Source organism: Chelonia mydas, chromosome 9 (assembly GCF_015237465.2).
Source record: "Chelonia mydas isolate rCheMyd1 chromosome 9, rCheMyd1.pri.v2, whole genome shotgun sequence".
NCBI lineage: Eukaryota > Metazoa > Chordata > Testudines > Cheloniidae > Chelonia > Chelonia mydas.
The window spans coordinates 57,355,690-57,383,216 of NC_057855.1; the positions used below are offsets into that span (position 1 = coordinate 57,355,690).

The 27,527-nt window shown below is 49.7% G+C and overlaps 1 protein-coding gene across 1 annotated transcript; it reads left to right on the forward strand.

Annotated features, from left to right (window-relative positions):
- The first annotated feature begins 3,130 nt into the window (after positions 1 to 3,130).
- On the forward strand, positions 3,131 to 24,496 carry LOC102946163 (transmembrane protein 47). The gene is made up of 3 exons (XM_027818620.3): positions 3,131 to 3,452; positions 21,257 to 21,397; positions 23,171 to 24,496. Exons 1-3 carry the CDS (start codon positions 3,257 to 3,259, stop codon positions 23,350 to 23,352), a joined length of 519 nt encoding a protein of 172 aa, XP_027674421.2. The 5' UTR covers positions 3,131 to 3,256; the 3' UTR covers positions 23,353 to 24,496.
- The last annotated feature ends 3,031 nt before the right edge of the window (positions 24,497 to 27,527 follow it).

Here is a 27,527-nt window from a genome sequence, read left to right on the forward strand (position 1 = left end):
CGTACTTGTCCTGTTTCCAAAAAGTCAGCTACCAAGAGCTGCTATTATCAGGGTCCCTGGGCTGGAGCCTGGAGTAAAGGGCAGGCCCGGGCTCCCCCCTCGACTAATCACTGAGACTAAGAGACAACAGAGACTGTGCGAAGGAGGATAACTTCTCCTCACCTCCCTTGCTGGCTTATGATGAAAATGGCTCAGTAGGCTGTGACCCTTCTCTCTAGAGAGAGAAGGGCTACGTGGAGGGTCACAGTGAGCCTCTGAGGCTAGCGTAATCCACCAGGAAGCGCGGGACCCATTGAGACAAGGTCGGAGCTTCGTCACAGTACTTTTTCAGTTGTCTTAACAAACACTACTTGTCCTCTTCACTTAAGGATTCGGTATAAATGCCTTTGTTAGTCCACTTCTGGACTGAAGTCTTTGCTTCTTCCAGTACTTTTCCAATGGATATCTCTCTGATTGAGTCAAAGGTAGCTTCTATTGCTGTTGTAGCAGATGCCTGGATGGCATTGTTTAATGACCCAAGTGGTTTCAACAGTAGACTTACAAGCGAGACAGTGGCAATAGTCTTCTCTGAACATAGTAGCAAAAGTAATCCACCAGCCTCACTACTTAGCTCCAACCCATCTTGGTAGATACTTTCCAAAGTCAGTAATAATGGCTTGAGTAATTTTAAGACAACAGCCAAGGATTGCTCATGAGAAAACCAGAGGGTTTTCCCAGGTTGGACTAACTTGAACTTCAGTCCCAGTGTATCTTCTATATTTTCCATGATATTCAGTCTTTTTGGACTCTTGCTGAAAAAAAGAATATAATGAAGACATTAAATTTACAGCTTTTAAAACGTATATTGAAGAGTCTGCAGCTTGTACAAGCACTAGTTGAAGTAGATGGCCTCTGCAGTGTGTATAGGAGAGATTAGGGTTACACTTTTCCCTGAGCAAAGCTTTTACTCCACCATGTCTTCCAGAGAAGTTTGCAGTTCCATCAAATGCACAAGCAGCCATCTGTTTGGGGTCCAATTGACAAGCATTTAACTCTTCTAAGATGTGGGTTGTCACAGATGCAGCCGATGTGTCTTCTATAACTTGAATATCTAGAAATGCATCTACTGGCCTACCACTGACATCAAGATAACGTACAAAATGACTTAATACTTGATGCTCATTTGCATCGGCGAATTCATCAGCCATGTATGCAAATTTTTTGAATGTGGTGAGAGAGTTCTTCATTTATTCAACTGTTGAGTCCTTCACTCTTGCACCACATGCTTCTAGCCAGTCAGTTGAGTTTCTTGCAGAAAGATAGTGAGCATTTGCTGGGCTTGTTCAGAACCAGTGTTCAACTTCAGGATGAACAAGTGACAATGCACTTAACATTGGCTTCCAATTTGTAGTGTGTGGTATCTCTTCTTAAATAGAAAGTATGATGCCACAGCCATGTTTTTTCGCATGAACTGTGTTGTGTCTCCAGCATTCTTAACAGCCTCATTAACACTCACCGGTGTTGTCCTTGGTCAGTGGAGACTCAGAGTTCAGAGTTGCTTTCACATGAGTTCACGTCCCAGGTGGGGGGCAAGAAGGCATCTTGCTCGTTCCTCCAGCTGCTCACTGTTCGCTCTGGCCACTGTTGTTCATTGTGCCACCGTTCACTCCATTGCTCTGTTGCCAATGGCCCTGTGCTGTCACCTTCTGCTGCCACCTACCACTGTGACCTCTGCGAGTTGGTCTCTTGAGGTTCCACCCTGCTCTCAGTGATTTCAGCTGAGCTCTCAGTGGGGGAACCTCGCTGCTAGTACAGACTGGGCTATCTCTTCCACAGAAACCCTGTCCCACAGCAGGTCTCAGCGCTTAGACCTGATTATCAGTGATTTCAGCTGTAGTGGTCACTAAACAAAACAAAAGGTTTCAGAGTAACAGCCGTGTTAGTCTATATTCGCAAAAAGAAAAGGAGTACTTGTGGCACCTTAGAGACTAACCAATTTATTTGAGAATAAGCTTTCATGAGCTACAGCTCACTTCATCAGATGCATACTGTGGAAAGTATAGAAGATCTTTTTATTCACACAAAGCATGAAAAAATACCTCCCCCCATCCCACTCTCCTGCTGGTAATAGCTTATCTAAAGTGATCACTCTCCTTACAATGTGTATGATAATCAAGTTGGGCCATTTCCAGCACAAATTCAGGTTTTCTCTCCACCCCCACCCCACAAACCCACTCTCCTGTTGGTAATAGCTTATCTAAAGTGACCACTCTCCTTACAATGTGTATGATAATCAAGGTGGGCCATTTCCAGCACAAATCCAGGGTTTAACAAGAACGTCTGAGGAGGGGGGGTGGGTAGGAAAAAACAAGGGGAAATAGGTTACTGTGCATAATGACTTAGCCACTCCCAGTCTCTATTCAAACCTAAGTTAATTGTATCCAATTTGAAAATGAATTCCAATTCAACAGTCTCTCGCTGGAGTCTGGATTTGAAGTTTTTTTGTTGTAATATCGCAACTTTCATGTCTGTAATCGCGTGACCAGAGAGATTGAAGTGTTCTCCGACTGGTTTATGAATGTTATAATTCTTGACATCTGATTTGTGTCCATTTATTCTTTTACGTAGAGACTGTCCAGTTTGACCAATGTACATGGCAGAGGGGCATTGCACTGACATTGTCATAAAAAACAGCTGTATAAGGAAGCTAGTCTATGTTCATACTTTTCAAATCTATTATACTTTTTCAGATACACATATTTTATAATATATTTTATATGCTTTTAAAGTGTGTATTAATGTTTCAATTTCAATTCAAATTTCCAAACAATCACTAAATTGGCAACACTGCATGTAACTAGTTCACAACACGGGGGGGGAGGGTGTACACCTGGCAGGGGCTCTGAACTGACAAGCCCAGAGGTGCTGGGGCTCAGCCTGGCAAGCCCTGCCACAAATTCAGCACTGCCCAGAGAGATTCTAATCTAAGTGTAGGAGGCGACACAACAGGTAGGTGTGTGTGTGTGTTGTGGGGGGGTACATGGAACGAGACAACGCGGGTGTGGGACAGGGTGGAAATAGCAGCTTCGGAGAGGAGGAGGCCCCCAGGAGAAGGGGCGGGCTGGGTGCAGGCGGCTCTAGGACCCCGAGGGCCCTGGCATTCCCCAATAGCGGCGGAGCGCGGGGCTGGGCTGTGCGCTTCGGGACTGCCCAGCCCCCGGCGGGTCCCTGGTGCGGGGCCGGGGCGCAGCACGGACCCAGATCCCCGGGGGGCAGCATGGCCACGGGCGAGGTTCGCGTCCTCCGGCCCTTCAAGCTCATCGCCCTCCTCTGCCTGCTGGTCGCCCTAGCGCTGGACGTGGTGGCTCTGTTGAGCCCCGCCTGGGTCACTTCGGAGCGCGGCTCGCTGTCGCTGTGGGAGGCATGTAAACGGGCCCCGGACGTGTGGCACTGCCTCAGCACCCTGAGGACAGGTAGAGCCGGGCCGGCCGGCTGCCCCGGTTCGGCGCTAGCTGGGGCGGGGGGCATGTCCGGGGGCAGCGCCGCTTGGGACAGGGGGCGCTCCCTGGCCGCCTGCACCTTCCTGCCAGGCTGTGCGCTGGGGGGAGAGGTGCCCGCGGGGTGAGCCTGGCCCCAGTTTGCAATGGTTATAGTGGGGCTGAGGGCGGCGGGGCTGGCTGCTGCGGCCACCTCTAGGCGCTACAGCCCCCAGGAAGGGGACGGGACAGGAGGTGCGTCCCCAGAGTACACCAGCCTGGCTCTCGCTTTGAGACTGGCCCAAAGAGATCGGGGTGGAGGGGGAGCTGGATTGAGAGATTCGCAGCAGTTGTGTAAATGGGCTTAAGTGGCACTGACACCGTGTCTGTAAGGCGCTGCGCCAGTCTCCTGTGGCGCAAGCCAGAGCGAACACGAGCTTCGTCAGTCTAACAGTTGCTGGTGGGCTGTATTCTTGTGGGCTACGTCACCCGGAGCTGGAACCGTGTAAACGCCCTGCTCTCGGGAGCCCTCTGGGTATCGTCACTCCGAACTGATGGCAGCACCATGAATCCTGGAGTGCGGAGGCATGAAGGGGGCCCAGAGATTGTCCTTGCGCCTTGGGTCCTGCACAGGGGGAGAGCGGGTCATGCATGAGTCACCTGACAGGGAGAAGAAGCGTGGAAGGAGACTGTGGTGGTGGCTGGGAGAAGGGGATGATGTAAAGTGGGTTGCCTTTGGTGATCATGTGGTGCCTGAGGAGATGATGGAGTTCTTGGCGGATAGGCCAGTGTTAAAGGAAGGGGGTAACTAAGGGATGGGAGGCTCTGGGGTGGGAGCAGAGTAATTCATGAGAAGATCAAACCTCCCTCACCTCAACTTAAAGGTTGTAAAAGAGAGTGTGGCCTAATGGATGGAGCACTGGGACCTGGGAGACCTAGGTTCTGTTCCCAGCTCTGCCACTGGCCTGCTGGGTAACCTTAGGCAAGTCGCTTACTGTTTGGTGCCTCAGTTTCCCCATCTGTAAAATGGGGATGACCTGCTTTAATAAAGTGCTTTGGGCTCCACTGATTAAATGAGAAAGTGAGGTGCCTGAATCCAATTTGAGGGTGGCTCCTTGGCCTGAATAAGTTGAAGTCGAAGCACCTGGAATCTACTTATTGGCTGTCAAGGTTTTGGGCAATGAAATAATGCATCTCAAGAGTGCAGTGCCCTCTCTGATGGGACTCCCCCACACAACAGGGCATAGATCTTGGTGGGAGCTTCATCATGGAAAACTCCTGAAGCTGTGCTGGCCAGCGACTCCATACACAACTGCACCTATTGTAGGGCATCCAATGCAGGGGAGAACAGCACCTGTTCTTTACAAGGAGGTTGCACTGGTAACTCCAGGCCAAACAGGTCTGCCATTGGCTCACAAGAGAAATGTTACTGATTAGTATCAGCAGAGGTTTATTGGGCTCTTGGCCCAGCCCATCCTATAACTTGGCACTGAGACAGTGCCCCGGGAGAGAAAGTGTAACCCAGCATTTTCCATATCAGTGATGAGTGGAATGGATGGTCCATTCAGGAGGCTGCATTGTAGCTGTGTAAAACCTACACAAACAGGGGAATCTGTTTCCTCTGAAGAAACTGAAAACACAAAGTAACAATAAAGAAGTATTTTGCAAATCTTTTGGTTACAGAGATCATTAGTCTGTCTTGTAAGTTTCATGACATTGAAAATGTCCCTTTAAACAGATTGCAGGCCTGGTTCTCCACTGGCCTTTCACCTTTTGTTGTCACTGAGACCTGTGCAATGTGGATGTAAAACACAGAGTGGAAAATTCTGATTTGCTGGCATTTTACGTCCATTTTGAACATCCAGTCTAGCAGTGGAGTGTCAAGCCCTGCATGTTTATCTGACAAAGAATAGAATTCACTACAGTGACACTAGGTGGGATAAAATGACAAGGGCTCTCACTCCTCGTGCTTCAGGGCAGAAGCTGATCAGATGGAGTCAGGAAGAAATGACCCTTATGGGACAGCAGGTGTATGATGCCTTATTCTGAAGAATCTGGCATTGGGCATGACCAGACAGATTAAACGGACCACACTGATCTTTCAATATAGGAATTCATATGTTGTAGGTGTGAACAGATGTTCACAGCATGAGCCATCTCATCCCAAAGCAAGACAGGATAACAGAGATGTGGTGGCGGCAAACTCTATTCTCTGGTGTCTGCACACCTCTCTGTTTACAGCCATGATAGGTCTTGGTTATCTTGAGGTCCCTAGTTGAATATTTTATGGAGCTGTTACCTCTGGGGGAGGAAATCAAAACTGGCCTTCAAATGACATGCAGGGATCATTGTCCATCTGCTAAAAATGTTTCATCTGGGTTTCCTCTGCTCACTACCCTGAGTCTCAGGGGCCCCAGCCTCCTGCAAATGAAGTAAGCATAAACCAGGTCAAGTTGTGAGTGATGGTGCAGGCAGGCAGGAAGCATAGCTGAGGTCTCAATATATGTAGTAATGTGTACTAATGCATTCTGTCTCATCTTCTTTGTCTCCCAGATCCTCTCCGTCAGCACTTGGCTCTGCTGGGCCAACCAGCCTGGCTTAAAATAAGTCTCCTGAGCAGGGTTGGGGTCACAGTCAGAGCTCCAGGGGTTTGGAGACTGGCTTTCTCTTGCTGTATCCAGAGAAGATTGGCTACATCCCCAAAGCTCCATTGCAGGTTGCCTTGGGAACTCTCTGCTGTTCCTGTTGCTGTTCTCCTGCTTCAAATGGCAGGGAGTGGGTGAAAGGGGGAAGATGGCTGTAGAACTGCTGAGTGAGTGACTAGCATGACTCACTTCAGCACAGCTTTACAGGGTGTAGAAATCACTGGGCTTAGTGCAGAAATCCCTGCATGAAATTCCCTGGCCTGTGTGGGGCAGGAGGTCAGATTATAATGGTCCTCGCTGGCCTTAAAGTCTAAGAAGGCATCTTTACCTCTGAACAAGCACAGAATTCAGGAGAGTTCATAGTCCTGTAATCTGTCCACAGAGGGGGATATCAGCTCCAGTCTAGGTGCTTGTATATGATCTCTTTTCCCCCTTCTTGTGGAGATCAAGCCAGGCTATTCTGGCTATTGTCTTAACTTTCCCTTCCTTTATGGTCTTGGGTGAAGATGATCAGCTGCTTAGATGTATATACAGCTGCATAGTGAAGTTCTAGTTTTGCTATCTACCACGCACAGCTGGGCTGTATAAGGGAGGGAGAATGGCAGGGGAGGAGGAAGCTTCTGAGCTCCCCACCCTGGGGTCTGTTTTCTTGGAGAGGGGAAACAACAGGACAGGAGTTGTGGCACTGAGGCAATGAAAGGGGGAGGCAGAAGGGGAGCTCACACTGTAACCTCTTTTCTTTTGCTCTTTGTTAGCAGCAACTCAACCAGGAAAAATGGGGAAGGGGGTTGGAGGAAAGTGTGTCCATTTGTTTCTGTTCAAGGAAGGAGGCTGTACTGTCAAAGGTAGGGGGAAGCAGATGTGTGCCATTCATTATGCTACCTCCTCTCTTCTGAACTTACCCCTGTGATTTATACCAAGGCCTTCAGTTGCCTGTCTTCTTCAGTGTCCCACAAAGCAACTGGGCAGCTGCTGCTCCTCCCAGACAGGACAGCAGTGGGTGTGAACAGGGGACCTTATGGGGCTGACTCCAGACCACGTCAGAGCCTGGGAATTGAGTAACTTCTCTGGGGCTGCCCATTGGTACTTCATTCAGCCATGGAAACTAGTGCTCAGCCATCTGAATTGTCTGGGCAGCACTAGCTGGCCCATATTCACAGCCCTTGCTCTCCACTTATTTGTTCTGTATTGTTAAGAGTCTGAATTCAACCCACAAGAAGTTTCATTGCATTAAGGCTCGTTCTCTTTTCATGGACTTGCCTGACTTTCATGTCTAGAGCACTGTAGAGCTTAAGGCCAGATGAGAGCATTAGATCTAGTCTGACCTGTATAACACAGACCATTAAACTCCACCAGTTACCCTTTTATTGAGCTTATTAATTTGGCTTTCTGGAAGATGCTTTAGCCAAACACATCAGTCTGGATTTGAAAACTCCAAGACATGGAGCATCCACCAGTTCCCTTGGGAGGTTGTTCCCAAAGTTAATTACCTTTACTGTTAAAAACTTGTGCCTTCATTTTAATTTGTCTGGTGTCAGCTTCCAGCCATGGGTTCTTGTTCTGTCTTTCTCCGGGAGATGACAGAGCCAGTAGGACCCAGAGTCTTCTCCTCCTGAAGGTACTTAGGCTATAATCAAGTCAATCTCAGTTTCATCCTTCATAATCATAACATGAACAGAGGGAGCTCAGTCCTTCACTGTAAGCCATGTTCACTTTTGTGGCTCTTCTCTGCATCACCTCCAGTTTTTCAACATCATCTAGTAAAGTCTCCTGAATTTCAAACAGGCCCTCCTATAAAGGCTTTAGTGCTGGGGTAGGAGTTGGTACTTTCTAGAAGATAGACTTCCCTCTGAATTGGTTCAGAACAGGTGCTCCAATGGCTGCTCAGCTCCTGGGAGATTGCTTTCTGGGTGAGATTTGAAGCTGAGATGCTGAAGCACTTTGTGGCTATTAAAGTTCCCATCACACTTCTTGCAAGAGCAGGGGAATGAACCCCAGTGTTCTGGACAAATTCCAGTTTGGGTAACTGCACTGTCTGCTGAAAAACTGCAGAGGGAATTTAATTGGCTATAGTTCACTTCCTGTCCTAAACAAAGTAATGTCACTCAGCTTCTCCACCTGAGGTGGTTGCATTTCAGTTTGGGGTGAAGCAATCCTTTATTCTTATTGCTTGTAAAGTGCTTTGGGATCTTTCAAGCCATTAGAGAAATGCACAGTACTGGCTTTTATCTGGGAGTTATGGACAGCTGAAAACTGCAGCCGACTCTCGTAAAGGTGGAACGGTTAGGGTTGCTTGTACCAGGGTGGTACACTGGGAGTAGATTTCAGCTGGTGGCTGACTCACTGCTCCCTTAATTGACTTGGCTGCTCTGGAGATGGGACAGTTTGTCCGCTGGCCAATAAAGCTGGATACCATGCCAAACATTCTTTGGACCTCTCCTTTTGTGAAACACAAGCTGAGAATGTGCAGGATGTCAGATTCAAAGCAGAAGAAAGTTGTCTTAAACGGATTCTTAAACAATAGCAGAGAAGCAGTTGGCTGTCCTTCTGGCCAAACTATCAGACTGCTGCAAATGTCAGAGGTGCCTGAGATCATGAGTATTGCCCTACTCATGCAGGTCTGTGAACAGCCCCCCTGTGATGCTGTATGGAATCTGGGAGACACTTTATGATATTGTTGATACCAGTATTATAAAATTGCAAGGAATCTGACCAGATATGTCATCTAAGGTATCTTTGAAAATATTACGATTTGCCTAGTATGATTATCTTGTTTATATGTTTGTATCACCTTTGTATTGTGAGTTATAGATATGTATGGTATATCTGTATTTCAACACTGGTGCTGTGGTTCTGGGTGACACCCCCAGACAGCTTGGCATCAGCACTGCCTAGCCTGCTTTTGATGGCCCATTAAGGGACATTGGCTATACAGTGAACCCATTGAAAAAAGCCAGGGACTACACCTGATGAGTCAGCAAGACATGTAGGGGCCTGCCTATGGAGAGAACTCTAAGGCTTTTCCATGCCATGTGCTGTGAAGCTTGTGTTTGGGACATAGGAACCTAAGAACGGCCATACTAGGTAAGAACAAAGGTCCGTCTAGCCCAGTATCCTGTCTTCCGACAGTGGCCAATGCCAGGTGCCCCAGAAGACAAAGGACATGGCAAAAGGTATAAAAGACAGCTGCATCTTCATTTTGTCTTCATTCCTGCTTCTTATATCTTGACTTTAGTAAAGGTTTTGATACTGTCTCGCATGACCTCCTCATAAACAAACTAGGGAAATGCAACCTAGATGAAGCTACTGTAAGGTGTGTGCAAAACTGGTTGGAAAACTGTTCCCAGAGAGTAGTTATCAGTGGGTCACAGTCATGCTGGAAGGGCATGGAGCTGGGTCTGGTTCTATTCAATATTTTCATCAATGATTTAGAAAATGGCATAGAGCAGAGGTGGGGAAACTACGGCCTGTGGGCCACATCTAGCCCGTGGGACTGTCCTCCCTGGCCCCTGAGCTCCTGGCCGGGGAGGCTAGTCCCCAGCCCCTCCCCTGTTGTCCTCCCTCCCCCGCAGCCTCAGCTCACCATGCTGCCAACGCTCTGGCCCGCCGCTCCTGCCGGGTGGCGTGGCTGGCTCTGGCCAGGCAGCGGGTCTGCGAGCTTCTGCCGCTCTGAGTGGCATGGTGAGGGGGTTGGATAAGAGGCAGGGGGTCCCGGTTGGCGGTCAGGGGACAGGGAGCAGGGGGTGGTTGGATGAGGCGGAGGTTTGGGGCGGGGGTCAGGGGACAGGGAGCAGGGGGGTTGGATGGGTCAGAGGTTCTGAGGGGGGCAGTAAGGGGGGCGGCAGGGAAGTGGGAGGGGGCAGATAGGGGACAGGGGGCAGGCTGTTTGCGGAGGCACAGCCTTCCCCCACCCGGCCCTCCATACAGTTTCGCAGTCCCAGTGTGGCCCTCGGGCCAAAAAGTTTGCCCACCCCTGGTCTAGATAATACTTAGTCCTGCCATGAGTGCAGGGGACTGGATTAGATGGCCTCTCGAGGTCCCTTCCAGTTCCTATGATTCTTACCTCTGGAGTAACCTTTCTATAAATGAAGCTCTGAAAAAAGAACTGAATGACCCATCCAAGCTGTGGATGTGTTCCAGAAGGACTTTCAAGCCAGCAAACTCACCAGTACTGCTAAGAACCTGATATATGGACTTTGAAGTCTCTTAATGTATTTAATTACTTTACCATTTAACAGCTCTCTTCTTGTTCTTTCTTTTTTCTTTATTATAAACCTTTCGTTTTAGACACTAACGGACTGGCTCGCAGCATAGTATTTTGGCTAAGATCCAACCTAATATTGACCTGGCAACGTGGCTGGCCCTTGGGGGTTCAGAAGAACATGTCATATAGCGAGCAGAGTTTTTAAACAACTTCTTACTGTATTGGACCTAGGTGCTGATTGGGAGCCAGAGAACTGGAATTCAATAAGGGGGCTGTGTGATTTCTTTTTTTAGCTTCTTGATAACCAGTGTGGGGGATCAGGAGCAGTTTGTGACTGGGGGGTGAGTCTAACTTCAGTATTAACCATCAGTTTTGGGAGAATCTGCTCTCCTTTTTGCATCCTGCCCTGACCTTGGCATTTTCAGTGCGGGCTACCCCAGGCACACTGGGTGACACCCCCGCCCCAAGTTTTATTGATGGAACTACAACCCCCAGCATACAGACTCCACTCCTGCATTTGTAAGTGGGGGAATAGTCCCGCTATTGTGGGGAACTTTCCTAGCTTCTGCACTACCCCAGTGAAGTGGGCTAGCGAAAGGATCTGAGTCCTCGCTCCCACTTCCTTTACCCAGTGGCCTCCCTGCCCTTGAGGACTCCCCTTCCACTCTCCTGTCTGGCAGAGTCCTCGTAACCCCAACAAGGCTAGGCCCAGGATTCCTGGGGGGCTCGACCCCCAACCCTGCTGTGGTCACCTAGGACAGGGGCTAGGGTGTCCCCACTCCGGGGTACTCTCTCTGCACTGGGCACTTCTCTGACCCACTGACCATTATATACAAGTTAAAGCAAATGCAAGTTATTTAATCAACAATTAATTTTAAAAAGAATAAGGAAAAATGGGAAAGGTTAAAGGAAACACATCAACTCGCTCTGTGGCAGGGAACATCACAAACAGTGTCTCTGGAATGTCAGGGCAGTTCACAGTCTGTTCCTTGTAAGTCCCAGGCCTTCTTCTCAGGCCCTGGCTTTGCCGCAGGGACGCTGTGGGTTGGACACTTGCTCTGGTGGTGGCCACACGCTCTCAGGCTCTAAGTGGTAGGACCCTTCTTCCCAGTGTCACCCCCGCCCTGACGGGGTTACGATCCAAGCCTGGCCTGCAGAGCCTCTTGGCTGAGGCATCACCCTGTGCTGGGCCCGCTGCCCAGGGTCCGCCTCGCTCTCCCCAGCTGCTCACCGCACCCAGCTACAGACTGCTCCAGCCCAGTCTCCCCAGCTGCACCACTCAGTCTCTGCACTGCTGCTGCTGCTCTGCCTCCAGCTCCCTGGGCTGCTTTTTTGGCCCCTCTGGTTCTGGTTGCTGCAGCTCTGCTCCCAGGACAGGTCTGCTCTGCAGGCTGCTTCTGTGACTCTGCTCCCAGCACTGACCGGCTTCCTGAGCTGCTTTTCTGGCCCCTCTGGCTCTGGTTGCTACAGCTCTGCTCCCAGGACACGGTCTGCTCTCTCTGGGCTGTGCCTCTGGTTTTGGGGCTGCAGCTCTGCTCCCAGGACAGGGTCTGCTCTCTCTGGGCTGCTTTTCTGGTCCCTCTGGATCTGGCACAGCTCTGCTCCCCAGTTCAGCTTGAGCCCCTGCTTTCTCCTTAGCTCGGCCCCACTCTGTCTGACCCAGGCAAATCCAGCTGTCATGGAGGACGGGACCTCCCTGGCCCCCTGACTCCCTGATTAGCCTGCTCGCCCTGTCATTCAGGCTGACCTGGAGCATTTGCCTCTCCCCATTGTTTCTGGGGGCTGTCAGTCTCAGGGTCCTGATTCCCCATTGACCCTTCCCCCTTTTTAGTACTGGGAGCTAGCAACTAAAACACCCCCAATGAACGTTAGTAGAGGGGACAACAGTCCCCTTACACATTGCTGAGCTGTTTCCTTCCAGCTTCACTCCTGCAGTGACCCCCATAGTTCTTCTCTGCTGCACCCCCAGATGTGCTCACACTGAAACCTTCTCCCCTCACACAGCTCTCACTCAAGCTAAAACCCACTCCTACCCCTGCCTCCAGCAGGTCTTACACTCGGAATGAGTTTCTTCTATACAATGTTACAGGGGTGGCCAAACTTACAGACCTTCCGAGCCACATACAACAGTCTTCAGATGTTTGATAGCTGCTGGGGCATGCCTGCCAAGACTCGGGACTTCAGACCTGCTCTTGCTGAAGCTCCGGGCCATGCTAGTGTAAGCAGAGTCAGGATGAGCTCCACCCTGACATCTGGTGGTGAGGTGTGGCAAGTTGTGGAAAAGAACTTCAGGGGCCAATCTCATTTGCATAGGCACACCCACCCCGCCTAGAATGAGGCCATAGCTGCCCAAATGGTCACTTTGGCTGCTGTGGGATCCCCAGTGTCTCTGTTAAGGGGGCAGGAAGAATAAATTGTTGTTACCCTGATTATGGGAATCAAGGACAGTGGAACTGTACTTAGCCTTTTGTTATGATGGAGGAACTTGCCATCAACTAAGTAGCACTCGCTAGGCAAGGGACATGGGTTCCAAAACTCTGTGAATTGAGAGAGGTTGGGGATAGGTATTAATATTTGGTGGTATGGGCCCCCTGGTGAAGGCCTTACATGCTAATTGCACTTCTTCCTCTCTCCACTGTGGAATATCAGAGCTAATTTTGATTCCATTAGGAGTTTAGTTACAGGCTGCTGAGCTGAATTCATTTTGGGCTAATGGTGCACCAGCACTGAGGCTCCCCTACTACAAGCTGAAATCACAAAAGAGCTAAACTTACTGAGAGCTGAAATCACTGAGTGTCGTGTTAAGTAGTGGGGGGAGCCTGAAGATATATGGTGGAGCAGTTTGTGGGACGGTGAGCAGAGCAGCTTGTGGAGCAGAGCAGTTTGTGGGACGGCGAGCAGAGCGGCTGGTGGAGCAGAGCACAGCAGTTTGTCAGCTGCCTAGAGCAGCTCATGGGGCGGCTGGCAGAGCGGAGCCCCATGGAGAGGTGGGGCCATCAGCTTTGGACCATGTAAGGTGCCCCTTAACACCGCCCCCCCAATCTCCACCCAGGTTGGGAGGTAAAACTCTGCAGATAAACTTTTGAACTCTGGGGCTGCCCTGACCAGGGACAGAGACTTTTGGGTCGTTTGGACTTTTGGGACTTTGGGTGATTTTGGTTGCTGGACTCAAGAACCCAAGGGAAAGGACACACCCCAATTTACTTGGGGTGGGTTTTTTTGCTCATGGGTTGTGTTTCCCCAACATAATGCCACATTGTTTCTCTCTGTTATTAAAAGGCTTTTTTGCTACACTCAGACTATGTGCTTGCGAGAGGGGAAGTATTGCCTCTTGGAGGCACCCAGCAGGGGTGGTATATTTGTCCCAGGTCACTGGGTGGGGGCTCGAGCCGGTTTTGCATTGTGTTATTGGAATGGAACCCCTAGATACTGAACTCGGCCCTTGTTGCTGCCAACTCTGACAGGCAGAAGGGTTACACTAGCATGCCCTACCAGGTTGGAGGCCCGAGCACCCCTCTTCCCCACTGGGCAGAAGCCATAGGTGATGTGGGGGAGGGCACACGGGGTCACTTGTACCCCATAGATTTTTTTTTTGCCAGGGCTTGCTGGCCCGGCTTGGTTACATGGTGCTGCAGAGCCCCCTCCCTGCATGGCAGCTGCTGGAGCTGGCAAGCTGGGAGCTGTGGCCATGGGGAGAGCCAGCGCAAACAGCTAGGAGCTGTAGGTAGAGCTGTGGAGCAAAAGCAGCAGCCCGTCTTGCAGCTCTCAGCCTTTTGCCACTGCCTCTTCTCAGGGAGTGAACACCTGGGAGCTGCAGGGAGGGGTTGCTGAGGGTAAGGAGGGGCATACCTGGGATGTGTGACTCAAGCTGTTGGGGGGAGGGGAACCTTTAAATTGTGCTCCCACTCAGCAGGCAGCAGTTGTCTCTTGCAGAAGCCCTGCAGCAAGGTAGATGCCTCAAGCTTCTTTCCTCTCAGTCTGCTAGGTGGAAGGTGTGGCGTGTAGTGGGGAGCTCCACGAGCTGCACTTTCACAGTAAAAGTCGCAGTTTGGCCACCCTTGCAATATTGCATATGCTTTAAGACAGGTGGGGCTAGTGGATAGGGATCGAGACATCTGGTTATGTTCCCAGCTCTGCTACTGACCTGTGTGGTCTGCAGTAAATAGTGTCCCCCTCAGTCTCAATTCACCCACAATTGAGATACTAACCTTCTCTGCAAAGTGTCTCGACATTTCTGGTGAAAGGCAATCTACATCAAATGACTCCTGTTCTCCCTGCTGCACGTCCCACGCACAGCACATCTGCATTGCCTCCTTGACAGTGTACTTCCAGAGCTTTGTGTAGCCGTCTTCCAACTCCTCTCCTCCATCCCTGACAGGACTGACTGTTTTCCTTGCGCATGACACTTATTGTACAGCTGCCTACCCCATCTCACATCTGGGCCTCATTAAATGGAGCCAAAATTGCTGCATCCATTCTGGATCTCCTATTCCACCAGTCTCTTTGGGGTCCCTGATATTCATGACAGAACTGGCTCAATAGGCCCCTCTGGGAACCCAGAATTGGTTTCCCTGGCGACATCCCATAGGGCCTCTGGTTTCCCTCTTTCCAGCTGGTCTGTGTGGCTGAGACTTTGCAGAGTCCCCTTCGGTCTGTTGGCCTCCCTCCATCTCAGTCTGTGGTGAATCCCTCAGATTTGTTTTTCTTGCTGCTCTCCTTCCAGACCAGTGAACCTGGCCTGGCATGGGATGACTTAACTGCCATCCCACAAGGAGGCCTAGGGGTGTCAGACTCTTTGAGAGGTTACCCCTTTTTGCCATTCCCTTACCTGAGACACAGTAGGTCCTATGCAGCAGGGGAGTTCGTTCCACCCTGCCAACTCAGTTGCAGCTGTGCCTATTCGCTACTCCTCTCTGGCATGAGACACCGGTCTCGTACTTTGACCTCTGTGGATATGTCTTCACTGCAGATTTAACTCAAGTGCTAGGCACCTGGGTCTGAATATCCAGTTTAGCTTAGCTCAGGTATGAGCAGCCACCCTGTAAAGCCATGCCAGAATTACTGTCCTCACTGGTGCCCTCCTCATGTGTTGCTAGGACTTCTGAGGCTGCGTCCCAGGGTTCTGTGTGCTGCATTAAGCTGAGCTGCTCTGATTCCTGGAGTGAATTGTAGGGGAGCTTGTCTGTCCTTTTCAGCACATGGGGAGAACCGGGAGGTCTATAAGCACATGAGTGGCTCCACCTGCATCCTCCCTGTAAATATCGTGGTTCACCAGCCTGAATGAAAGCCTTATTTAGGCATTAGCCCTAGATGAGCCAGCTAGCCTGGGTTGAAAGCATCACAAAACTTATGCCCAAGGTTTATGTGTGCGGACTGGAGAGGGGTTCAGGGCAATGCTCAGGTAAGAGCCCAGGTTAACTGCAGTGAAGACAGACCCTAAATGGCTGCCCAGCTTCTAATTGTCAAAGAAGTATGTCTTCAGTAGGTACAGCAAGGGAGGTGTGTGTTTGTAGGTCTGCTCTGTGTGGTGACTGTAGTTCACCTGCCCCACAGCTTGCTTTACAAAGGACGTTAGAATCACTACTGAGAGTTCATTTAGTCAGTTGCCAAGGGTACAGGACTAACCATGTGTCCCACAGGACTTCCAGTTCACAGGGCTGCAGTGTGTGCTGCCTTCCTGCAGCCAGTTTATTGCAAGGCACTTTAAAAGGATCCTCATGAAAAGCAGGTTCTTGGGGCCTGTGGCAGGACAGTAGGGTAGGCTGGGCATTAGCCTATCTGGACATCTTTGGTGGTCAGAGGTCAAAAGTGATTTGGTCATCACCATCTCCTGCCACACCACAGAATCACAATGTTTAGCAGTTCCCAGCCATGCTAATGGGTGCCCCAGGTCAGCCATTAACAGCAAGGGGTGCTGTGCTTTGGGACTGAGGTGCAGTAGCAGAGCTGGAGGAGGGGTAAGACTGGGACAGCAATGAGTCAGATGAGGATTGTAGAATTGTGGGAGACAAAATGAGCTATACCTGCGAATGGACTCATGCTGGAATAACTGCATCTACACTAGGGCTTTTGCCAATATAGAAACACTATTAAAAAAATTTAAAAAAATCACACCTGACACTATTGTACCAGGAAAAGTTCTAATGTAGACCTGGCCTAACTGTTCAAGGGCTGAACTTTCAACTGAGCTTTAGAGGCTCAATATTTTGAGCTGGAGGAGAGCCCCCTCTGCTCCCCTTCCCCTTGGAAAGTGCCAGGACAAGAGCTGGAGGGAGGGAGGGACCTTGCGCTGTACCAGGGCAGGTCAATAGCAAGCATTCTCTTGCGAAGGAGGTGGGTAAAGGGCCAGACAAGCTTTTGTGGAGCTATGGCAGAGTCCTGCTTATGTAAACAATCAGCCATTGGGCTCTTCCCCTCCCCCTGCTTTTGCAGCATTGTTCTCCAAAACCAGGCTGTTTCTTCCCCAAGCAATGCAAGGAGCCCTTTCCCTCCCCCAGGCTCCTCTGTCCTTGCAGCTCCATCTGGCTTATGCTGACATGGGGCTGAGGGAGTTTGGGACATGGCCCTGCTAGTAATTGCTGATGAATAGGAGTTCAGGAAAGTCCTTTGTTGTGGCAATAAAAGATGAGTGAAAAGCCCAACATTTCCAGATGCTTCATTTGTTTGTGTTTCACACAGGCTGCAGCCTGGCTTAGAATGAACTCCCAGCACAGGATTTACTCTCCCCACACCTCTCCTTGGGCAGTTTTTGCCATCAACCTCCATCCTTTTCCTTTCAGGATTGTTGTCCCAGTCTTGTAAAAGACAGTGCCTGATTCACTGCTGCCCTGCACCCTATGTTAGGTACACCGGCCCTGAGTGAAAGAAGAAACCACATTCTGATTAGGCAGAGTTTTACAGTCAGTTTCACACCCACTCTGCACTGGTGTACCTAAGGCAAGGTGCAGAGCAGCAGTGGATTAGCCCTCCAGGGTCTCGAGATAGACATAGCTGTGTTGAAATGCCCTGTTGTGACTGGGTTTGTTTCTTGGCCCTGGAGAAACAAGCTCTCTTCTATCCCTGCACATGCAACCAATTCAGGGTGAAGAGCTTAATATGGCTGGTTTAGACAGGATCAGAAGGTTCATCTAGTCCAACTCCTTGCCCAGGATTTGTTGTGTCTAAACCAGGGGTGGGCAAACTACTGGCCGGATCCAGCCCCTCAGGGCTTTGGATCCAGCCCACGGGATTGCCTCCCCCGTGGCACCGCGGGCCCCGCACCACTCCCAGAAGCGGCCAGCACCATGTCCCTGTGGCCCCTGGGGGAGAGGGGGCAGAGGGCTCCACACTCTGCCCTTGCTTGTGGGTACCTCCCCCAAAGCTCCCATTGACCGTGAATGGGGAACTGCGGCCAATGGGAGCTTTGGGGGAGGTACCCACAGGCAAGGGCAGCGCTCGGAGTCCTCTGCTCTCCCTCCCCCAGGGGCCGCAGGGACGTGGTGCTGGCCGCTTCCCGGAGTGGCCCAGGGCCAGGGCAGGCAGGGAGCCTGCCCTGGCCCTAGTGCATACTGTTGCCACCCTGGAGCTGCTCCAGGTAAGCGGCACCAGGCTGGAGCCCACACCCCGAATCCCGCCTGCACCCCGCACCTCAACTCCCTGCCCTGAGCTCCCTGCCACAGCCTGCCTGCACCCTAACCCCCTGCGGCACCCCGCAACCTAACCCCCTGCTCTGAGCCCCCTGCTGCACCCCATCCCCCTCCTCCACCCCTGCCCTGAGCCCCCTCCTGCACTCTGCACCCCCTCCTGCACCCCAACCCCCTGCCCTGAGCCCTCTGCCTGCATCCCAACCCCCTGCCGCATCCCAACCCCCTGCCACACCCCACACCCTTCCTGCACCCCAAACCCCTCTTAGCCCCTGCTGCACCCTGCACCCCAACCCCCTACCCTGAGCCCCCTGCTGCACCTCACACCCCTTCTACACCCCAATCCCCTGCCCTGAGCCCCCTCCCTCACTCCACATTCCCTCCTGCACCCCAACCCCCTTCTGTGAGCCCCCTTGTCCTGAGCCTCTTCCTGCACACCGCACCCCCTCCCACACCCCGCACTGTCTCCTGCACCCCCACCCCCTGCCCCAGCCCAACATCCATGGCCCTGCTTGCAATTTCCCCACCCAGATGTGGCCCTTGGGCCAAAAAGTTTGTCCGCCCCAGTCTAAACCATCCAAGACAGATAGGTATCCAGCCTCTTTTTGAAAACCTCCAGTGAAGGAGCTTCCACATCCTCCCTAGGCATCTGTTCCATTGCCCTACTGTTCTTAGTTAGGAATATAGTGGGCATGGTTGCACGTCCACACTGCATGGATGCAGTGGTTTGAGCACTGGCCTGCTAAACCCAGGGTTGTGAGTTCAATCCTTGAGGGGGCCATTTAGGGATCTGGGGCAAAAATTGGGGATTGGTCCTGCTTTGAGCAAGGGGTTGGACTAGATGACCTCCTGAGGTCCCTTCCAACCCTGATATTCTATGATTCTATGACTTGCAAACCCTGCTTGAGTCCTATGAGGGTGGAAGATCTCTAGCAAAGGCTGACTAATGGAGTCTTCCTTCTGGCTGCCTCATACCATGAGTTAGCCCTGTTCCGAGAGGGGTAGAATGTATCTGCCAACGTAGTTCTGAAAGTATTTATTTTTGGTTAATCCCTGCTCTACAACTTCAACCTGTCTTGTTGCAGGATCCCATTTCCTTCTGAGTAAGGTCCCTGTTTCTAGCACAGAAACAAGACTAAATTCACCAGCCCTTGCAGTAGGATTCAGTGATGTCATCACTGTAATGTTGCAAAGTAACACCCTGTGATGTGGAATTGGTGCAGTAAAACACATTTAGAACATGCAAAGCAATTAACTTCTGGGTTTTGTAAACTTCTAATGCACATGATCTTGACACCAGGAGAGGAGCTGGATGTTTTAGTGAGAACAGCTCCACCCAAACTTGTCTCCTGCCCAAATGGAGCGGACTGGCAAGGCAAGCTGAGTGTAACTGACTAGGTTAGGGCTTGCCTGACCTATTAAGACATGCAAGATACTGACTGTCCCAAACCTGAAAATGAGAGGTATGCATTCAGAATATTAACAGTTGCAAAGAAACTTATTCCTGTGGTCCACATTGTGAGAGAAATCCCTTCGTTATCCTCTGGCTAGAAAACAAACAGTAAGTTCTGGAGTGCAGGGCTCGTATCTGCACAAAATTCCTACCGGTGTTGGTGGGATCTGCGTACATTGATCTATGGCAGTATACATCCACAAGAGCTGCCGGATTGCATACAGATGACTGCATGTTGCCAGGATGTCTCAAGATCACCCCCTCTGAGATAAGAATGTGGTCCAAAATCCTTTTCTCGTCAGGGAAACGGAAGAGAAACTCATCAGTCCCCAGTACTCTGCTGTCATCTGGCCATTTGGATTGAACACCACCTCTGAGAAGGGAGTGGGGTCTAGTGGTTAGAGCGGGGGGGATGGGAGTCAGGACTCCTGGGTTCTATCCTTTGCTCTGAGAAGGGAGAGGCAGGAAATGGGACATGGCTAGGGAAAGATGGGCAGCATCCCCCTGATGCCAGACTTTGAGGGGGCCTGGATTAATTTTACATTCTCTGTGTATATACATATTTTTTTGATCTGAACAATAGACTTTGCTATTAAACTGCAAAAAAAAAACCCCAAAACAAAACAAACACACCACCTGAAACAACAAGGAACCGAACATAGCAAAGATAGTAATTCTCCAGAGAGAGTTAGGGACCCTTTTGCAGCCCCTTCCTCTGCAGCAAAGCCAGCACTGCGGTGAACAGAAGGGCCAGGGTGGGAGTTTAAATTTATGTTTCACCTAAAAGTACCAGATGTGCTCTGGTGTGTTTGAGACCTGATCTAGGAGCATTTTTAAAAAGAAGGCAAACTCCCTAGTTTCCTGACTGTCAGGCAAGACATGGTGGAACCAGAGTGATACTAATGGCTGACCTTGAGATATCAGTGTCTCTAAAGTTATATTTTCTTTCTCCAATACAATTGGGAAGCTCTAACCCCAGTGGTTTGTAACTAGTTTGAAAAAGGCAAGATTTTTTTTTTTAATTATCCTCATACAGCTCCTTTATGGGGAGAAATCACATGGACTAGATTGAAGGGTTTTTAACTCATCTCTTGATTACTAAAGGTACATAAAATGTGACTCAGACCAGGTGCTCAGGATGAAACTGCTAGACACAGAGGTCAGATCTAGACACAGGCTGGGGTCCGAGGGCCATTCTTTTGAAGTAGCTGGAATTGCTGTACCTGCTTGTGTCAGCCATTAATTTGGTCCATGGTCTCTTTGAGAGGCACTACAGTTCTTGTGTGACTCTTTCAGGCATCATAAGAAGAACTGCATTTAACTCTCCGTTGATTATTTTGGTGCTACCATAAAATGGTGAACCCACAATGAACCCATAAAATGTAGTTTCTGTTCCCTTTGGAAATCCAAGATATGAGGCATCAAGGGGCTTCTTAAATCTTTCCTTTTCCTAGTTGTGTCCCTATGTTCTAACTTTCTCATAATGTCTTAGTCCCTCCTTGTCTGTAGTTACCCCCTACTTTTCCTGGAAGGCTTCTTCTGTTGCTTTTCTGCAGATCATTCTATGACCTCCTTCAGTTTCACTTGCTGTCAGATTTCCAGGCTCAGAAATGGTCACCATCACCAAACCTCCCCCACCATGAATTGCATTTCTGAAATGTTAATGCTCTCTAATCTATAATATGTGTGTTATGCTTGGTAGATTGTAAGTACTGTGAAACCAGTGGCTGGGCATTAGGATTTTTGAAGATTATGGGAAAATCCAGACTTCAGGATGGGGTTAGTGTGGGGATGTTTTATTGTTGCAGCCTGAGAGTCTGAGGGTGTTTCCTCATTAACGAGGGGTTCTTCCCCAATTGTGTCCTTTCCTCTTCTAGACTGGCAAGTGGCTACGCTGGTGTTAATCCTGACGGCAGCCACTATCACCTTCCTGTCGTTCCTCGCCTCCCTGGTTTCCTTCTGCCTAGGCACTCCCAGGCGGTACTACAGAGTTGTTGCTGTTCTCCTCTTGGTTGCAGGTACCTATAAGTAACTGCTCTAGAAAGAGAATACAAATTTGGCTACTTTAAAGGATAAAGTCTCTCCTGACTTGAGTCTCCTAGAACTCCATTGAAATCCTAGAGCAGAGCAGGATTTGGCCATCAGATTGCTCCAAAAACTGGAGCCTACAGACTAAATAAGATCTGCAGAATTGTGAAATGTGATCCAAACCTGCTTCATCTTTAATGCAGAGGTGTGGCCCTCTGGCTCAAGATGGGAACTCTGGATCTCTTGGGGCCTGCAGCTTTTCTGGGCTGCAACTCTGCATTAAAGATCAGCGGTATTAGTCTGCCCCCCTTAGGTGCAGCCCTTAGCCTCCTTCTCACCAGTAGGGGCCTCACCAGGGTGTGGTCACACTTTATCTAGCTGCCAACAGCTAGCCATAGCATGTCCCCATAAGATGCAAAGAACTTGGTTTAAATTCTTTACCATGCACTCTTGTTATCTAGCACGCTCTCCAGAAACTGCAGTGTGGCTGTGATAAGCTGTAGTGTGTTGGGTTTCACTGAAGAACACTGGAGTACCATTTTGTTAGGGATGTGGCTACAAGATTCATGAATCTTGTCTACATAAGGCAAAATAAATCTGACATGGACTGAAAAGCAGAATGTTACTGTTTGAGCAGTGGCAGGGGGAAGCGGCAGTTTAGTTTAGGGCCCCAGTTTTCATTGTGCATGAATAAAAATGATCTCTTTTTCTAAAATGTTCCGTGGAAACTGAGATTTAAATTCCCTGTAGTGCTGTGAACCCGAACACAGCAGCAGGGTTGTGCTTATGCTGTAAAATGATTAGGAAAGGACTATAATGCAAAGCTGGCCTGTTCAGGTTCACCCCTTCCAGTGACTGATGCAAAAAGAAAACATCAGAGAGCAGAGGAAATTAGAATTTTAAAATCTTTTGCATTTTAATTCACTTAAGGTAGAAGTCCATTATGAACTCCTTATCTCTTCTTATGGCTCCGTTTTAAAGGGGTTTGACACTGCCTTGAACTGCTTTAATGGCACAATATTACTGTGTTTAGCCCACCTGTTCTCCTTCTCCAAAATCTGGGCTGGGAACGTGCATAAAATAGCATTTAGAATCAACCCCTCCTTGTTCTGCTGTTGCATGGCCAAAAACCCAACCAAGACTTTCCAATACCAAAAAATGCCCCGAGTTACACTCTCATCTAAATAGAGATGGTCTAAACTCTACATGGCACACTTCTGCTCTAGATCTTGCAAGTGCCTTAATATCGTACTAATGTTAAATTTCATCCCATATGGAAAGTGAGGTGGAGGAAGACTGCTTGAAAAAGAATCCGGCACTATCTGTGGCTTTACTGAGTAAGACAGGGAAAAGTGCTGGTGCAGGGTTCCAGCATCAAGGCTCTGAGATAAAGGGCTTGAGGCAGAAGTGCGGTGATGCTGGGCTATCACGAGCAGGACATTCTTGTGAGGGAGTTGACAAGTGAGCTAGAGCAAGCAGTGATAGCTGCTGAGCTTGGAGGATGCTTACGCTGCTGGCATCCTATCAGGCTGACGGCACTGTGGTGAAGAAGTTCACAGCATTGGTACCATTTACACTGGGCCAGGCACACCTGAGGGAAAGAGGGCGATTGTACTTTGCCCAAGAGACAAGCTGGATGGGAAGGAGGTTGGGAGATTTGTGTGACCAAGACCAATAAAACCACTAGCAGCTGCTGCATGAACTTGCTGCATTACTTCTTTCCTCTTCTAGACTTTAACCAGATATCTTTTCCCCATTTCCAGTGGTTCTCCAAGTGTGTGCCTTGATTCTCTATCCAATCAAATTCATCGACAGCAGTATGCTCAAGAGCTACCATGAGTTCAACTGGGGGTACGGCCTGGGCTGGGGATCCGTTATCTTCATGCTGGGTGCAGCCATCCTGTACTGCCTACGCACGGATATTTACGAGGACGCCTACAACTAGGGTTGGGCAGAGGAGCTTGCCAGCCACAGCAGATCACTGGACTATCATTAGATTGACTGGACCAGAACATGATGGGCAGGGAAGGGAGGAGGGTTGTTGGGCCCACTGGGGTTTTTAGAGTACCTGTTCTAAGACACTGAAACACAAGTTTTGCAAGAAATCAACAAGCCTTAATGAAAGAGGTGGGTGTGAAGATCTGGAACTGGATGCTCATTAAGGTGATAGGGGGAATGTGGAGAGAGAAATGGATTATAGCTCATCAAAATAGCCAGCTAATCTCTCAGTCATCTCATGGTTTTTTCCCTTCCCTTTTTATACAGGACAGTTTTCTCTGAATTGTAGAGAGTGACTTGTATTAGTTAAGAGGTGAAGCATGCTTTTATTTTGATACAATTTTGACACATGGTGCTGTAAGAAATCATACAGAGCTTGGGTTTTTTAAAGACTTGTCTATTCCATGTGACTTAGGAGTGACCACTAGCTCCTGGAGAAGATAACTGTGCAGAGTTTGACTGCTGCATCTTGCCTTTCGGTGGTTGCACAGTGCAGAATGTCTTCTGATGCAAAGAAGAATAAATTAGAGAAATAACTTGCGTATACATTTCTTTGTCTTTAATGGCTCAGATGACATAGCCACTAGAGCGTATGAAGAGAGGTCAGAGCTGTAAAGGTCTGGGATATAAATAGGCAGGCACTGCAGTTTGAGCCCTGTGGAGCTAACATGCACAGCAGATGAAGCAGAGGGAGTGCTGCAAAGCAAACATTCCTGAAATAGTATGAGCCTTTCTATGCCTGAATTCCTTCCAGCCTATGTCAATAATAAAAATGCTTCCCCCCCAAAAAACACAAACAAACAAACAAATAAAGGCAAGAGGGAGGAAAAACTTAGGATTTGGCTTAATGGCAACATGTACTGTCAAAAAATACTGTAAGCAATAATTGTCTTACTATTGGGTGAATAGGTTTTTATTAGGACATACATTGTCTTACCTAGTTGAGTTGTCAAGGTGCCCACAACTACAACTGAGATAGGTATCCAGCTAAGCTTTTGCAGTATTACAGCTTGCACAGTAGATCATGTTTATAAATGACTGTATTCCATGGATTTGTACTGACACCTTAGTTGGAATGTTTCTTCTGAAATGTGTTTGGTTCACATACAGGCCAAATCTCGGTAAATCTTCCTATGGCTTAGTACCACCACTTTTTCATTTGGCCTCTGAAATAGGCCAAATTACCTGGTGTACTCCTGGGGGGATTCTGCTGGACTGTGCGCCCGCAGAAAATGCCCCCCCCCCCCCCCCCCCCCGCAGAATTCCTGCAGAAAACAGACCAGAAACTGTGCAAGGGGCAGGGGATGTCCATGGGTGCACTTTTTTTGGGGTGGGGATTGCCCCCCCAAACAGAGGCGAGGCATGGGGGCAGCACATGGGGTTACCTGCCACTGCCCCCCTCATTCTGCAAGCACAGAGCTGCCCAGCTGAAGGAGGCTATGCCTGGGCTCTGCTGACACTGCAGCTGGGTCCTAGTGCTAGTTAGGCTCCTCTCCTGTGTGCTGGAAGCCTTCCTATTTTCTGTGCAACAATGAGTGACCGCAGTGGGGCTGGGTAAGGGGGGGTGGGGGGAAATGAGGGAAGGGGGATGAGTGGGGGTGGAGGAAAGAGACAGTATGGAAGGAAGGGGCGGTGGAACAGGGTGGGGGAGGGGAATGTGGAAGTGAGGGGAGGGGGATGGAGAAGAAAAGGGGATAGGGGAATCGCAGGGGAAAAGTGGGAGCCCAGCATGCAGCATCCCCTTGGCAGCAGCTGGGGCTCTCCCGTTAAGCAGGCCCATAGGCCCCTCACCCTGACAATTCCTACCCCCCTACACTTGGACCCCTCTGAGGAGCCCCCTCGGACTCTCACCCCACTGATCCCCAACCAGCTGCACCTGGACCCCCATCCCATCAAGCTCCACTCCCCCAGCACCTGGACTTCCCCACTCAGCCCCCCACACCAAGCCCCATCTCCCCACACCCAGACCCCTTTGCTGAGTGCCAACCACCCTCACCAGGATCCCCTGCTGAGTCCCATTGCCCCTGCACCTGGAACCCCCCACCCCGCCCCGCAAGCCTCTGTGCATCCAGATCTCCCACTGAGCCACCCGCATCCAAAATGCCCCATACAGGAACCTCTCACGCCACACCTGGATCCCCCCACACTAAGCCCCTCCATGCTTGGATCCTGCTGGGCTGGACCCGCTCACCCACATCAAGTGCACCTGGCAAGAGGGACAGGGCCCCAGCGTGTTTCTGGGACAGGCCCAGCCCTTGCATTGTCAGGGTCAGGTGCAGTCTCACTGCAGAGTCCCTATACCAGGGGAAGTGGGGGCTTCAGGATGATCTCCCATCTCAATGCAGCCAGTGGCCTGTACTCCCCACTGCCATACTGGAGCCACATTTATTTACTGACAAATAAAATTAGCAGAATTTTGCAGAATTTTAAAATATTGTGCGCATAATGTTTAATTTATTGGCACATAATTTTTAATTTTTGGTGCAGAATTCCATCAGGAGTACCTGAATATACAAATATGGAATTAATATTTATTCACTTTCATGAGCAATTTCCACACTCCCACCCCTCACCCACCCCCTGCAGGGCTGGAGCCGCGAGTGCCAGTTTGCCCCACTGCAGGGGGAAGCCCTGAGCCCCGTGCCCCCACGGTGTGTGGCCTGCACCTGATTTTTTGTGTGGGTCAGTGACCCCTGATAGAAGAAAAGATTCCTCACCCCTGATCTACAGAAACCATAGATATATAAAATCAGGAGGTCCCCATAATGCACACCAGTCCACTCACATGGTGTCTTCTCAGACCTCATGCTCAAAGCGTTAATTAATCATCACTCTTGTGGATCCTCTAGCTTAACCTAAACATACAAAATTCAAAGGTTTGAGAGGTTATCTTACACAGTCCAGGTTGAAACAAAGCAACAGTGCCACCATGTGGTTATGGACAGAACCTGCTCTGTACAATCAGCGTAAGTCACCAGTTGAGATCCAAACAAAGGTGGTGAATACAGGAGCCTGAGAGTGCACTTACTACATATAAGATATATGATATTGTTTGTGTGTTGCTATAATGGGAGCATCCAGAGGTCTGCATCATAGAAAGAAATGGTCCCTGCCCTGAGGAGCTTATAATATAAAGACAGATGAAGTTGGAAGAATGGGATGCAGCATTCTATCAAAATGATCAGAGAGAGATTGCACAGCTTGTTAGAGGTTTTTTCCTCTTAAAAAAATCCTTAATTTTTATATTTCTCTTGCCTTCTTCTTTTCCCCACAACATTTAGCAAAATTAGTTATAAAATCAATCTCCACTAACCCCTCCAGCACCACGTTGTTTTCTAAGCACTTGGCTACTCCCTTAACCTCCCATCCCAAAGTCATTGCTTCCCATTCTTAAAGTGTTTCTCTGAAGGCGATTAGCTTGCCAGATGTCTGCAGTCGCAGGCTGTGAAGGTGCTTCCTGGGGTGGGGGGGAGGAGGGCTATTTGACCCAGGTGGCTGAAGGGAGTAAGGGTATGTCGACACTGCAATAAAAGTCACATGGGTGACATGAGTCAGCAACTAAGGATCAGGCTGTAGGGCTATAAAATTGCAGCCTAGATAGTCCAAGTTGTGGGGGAGCTCAGGCTCTGAGGCCCCTGACTGGAGGGGGTCTCAGAGCCTGGGCTCCAGCCTGAGCCCAAATGTCTACACTGTTGTTTTTAGCCCCACCAGTCTGAGTCAGCTGAGCTGATCTCTGAGTCTTGGTGCCATGGAGTGTCGACATAGACGGAGTGGCTGCCGAACCATCGTTCTGGGGTCTTGGCCAGCCAGGCCCCTCCTCCGTTGTTTCTACCGCTGGTTTCATTAGTATGATTTTGAGATGGCTGCATTATTCGCAAGCAAAGCACACATGTCCACCCCTACTGTGCTACAAGCAGGAGCATTATTACACTGTAAGCAGTAGTGACAATATTAAAGGAGATTTGGGATGAGGACTGGAGGAGTGAACCTGGGGAGGTGAATGCCCAACCTCCCATCCACCCTCCTTCTTCCCAGGGGTAAAACAGGGACCTCGTTTCCCACCAAAATTTAACTCCTCTGCCTGTGATTTATTCCTATGGGGTGCTTGGGATTGCTCATATT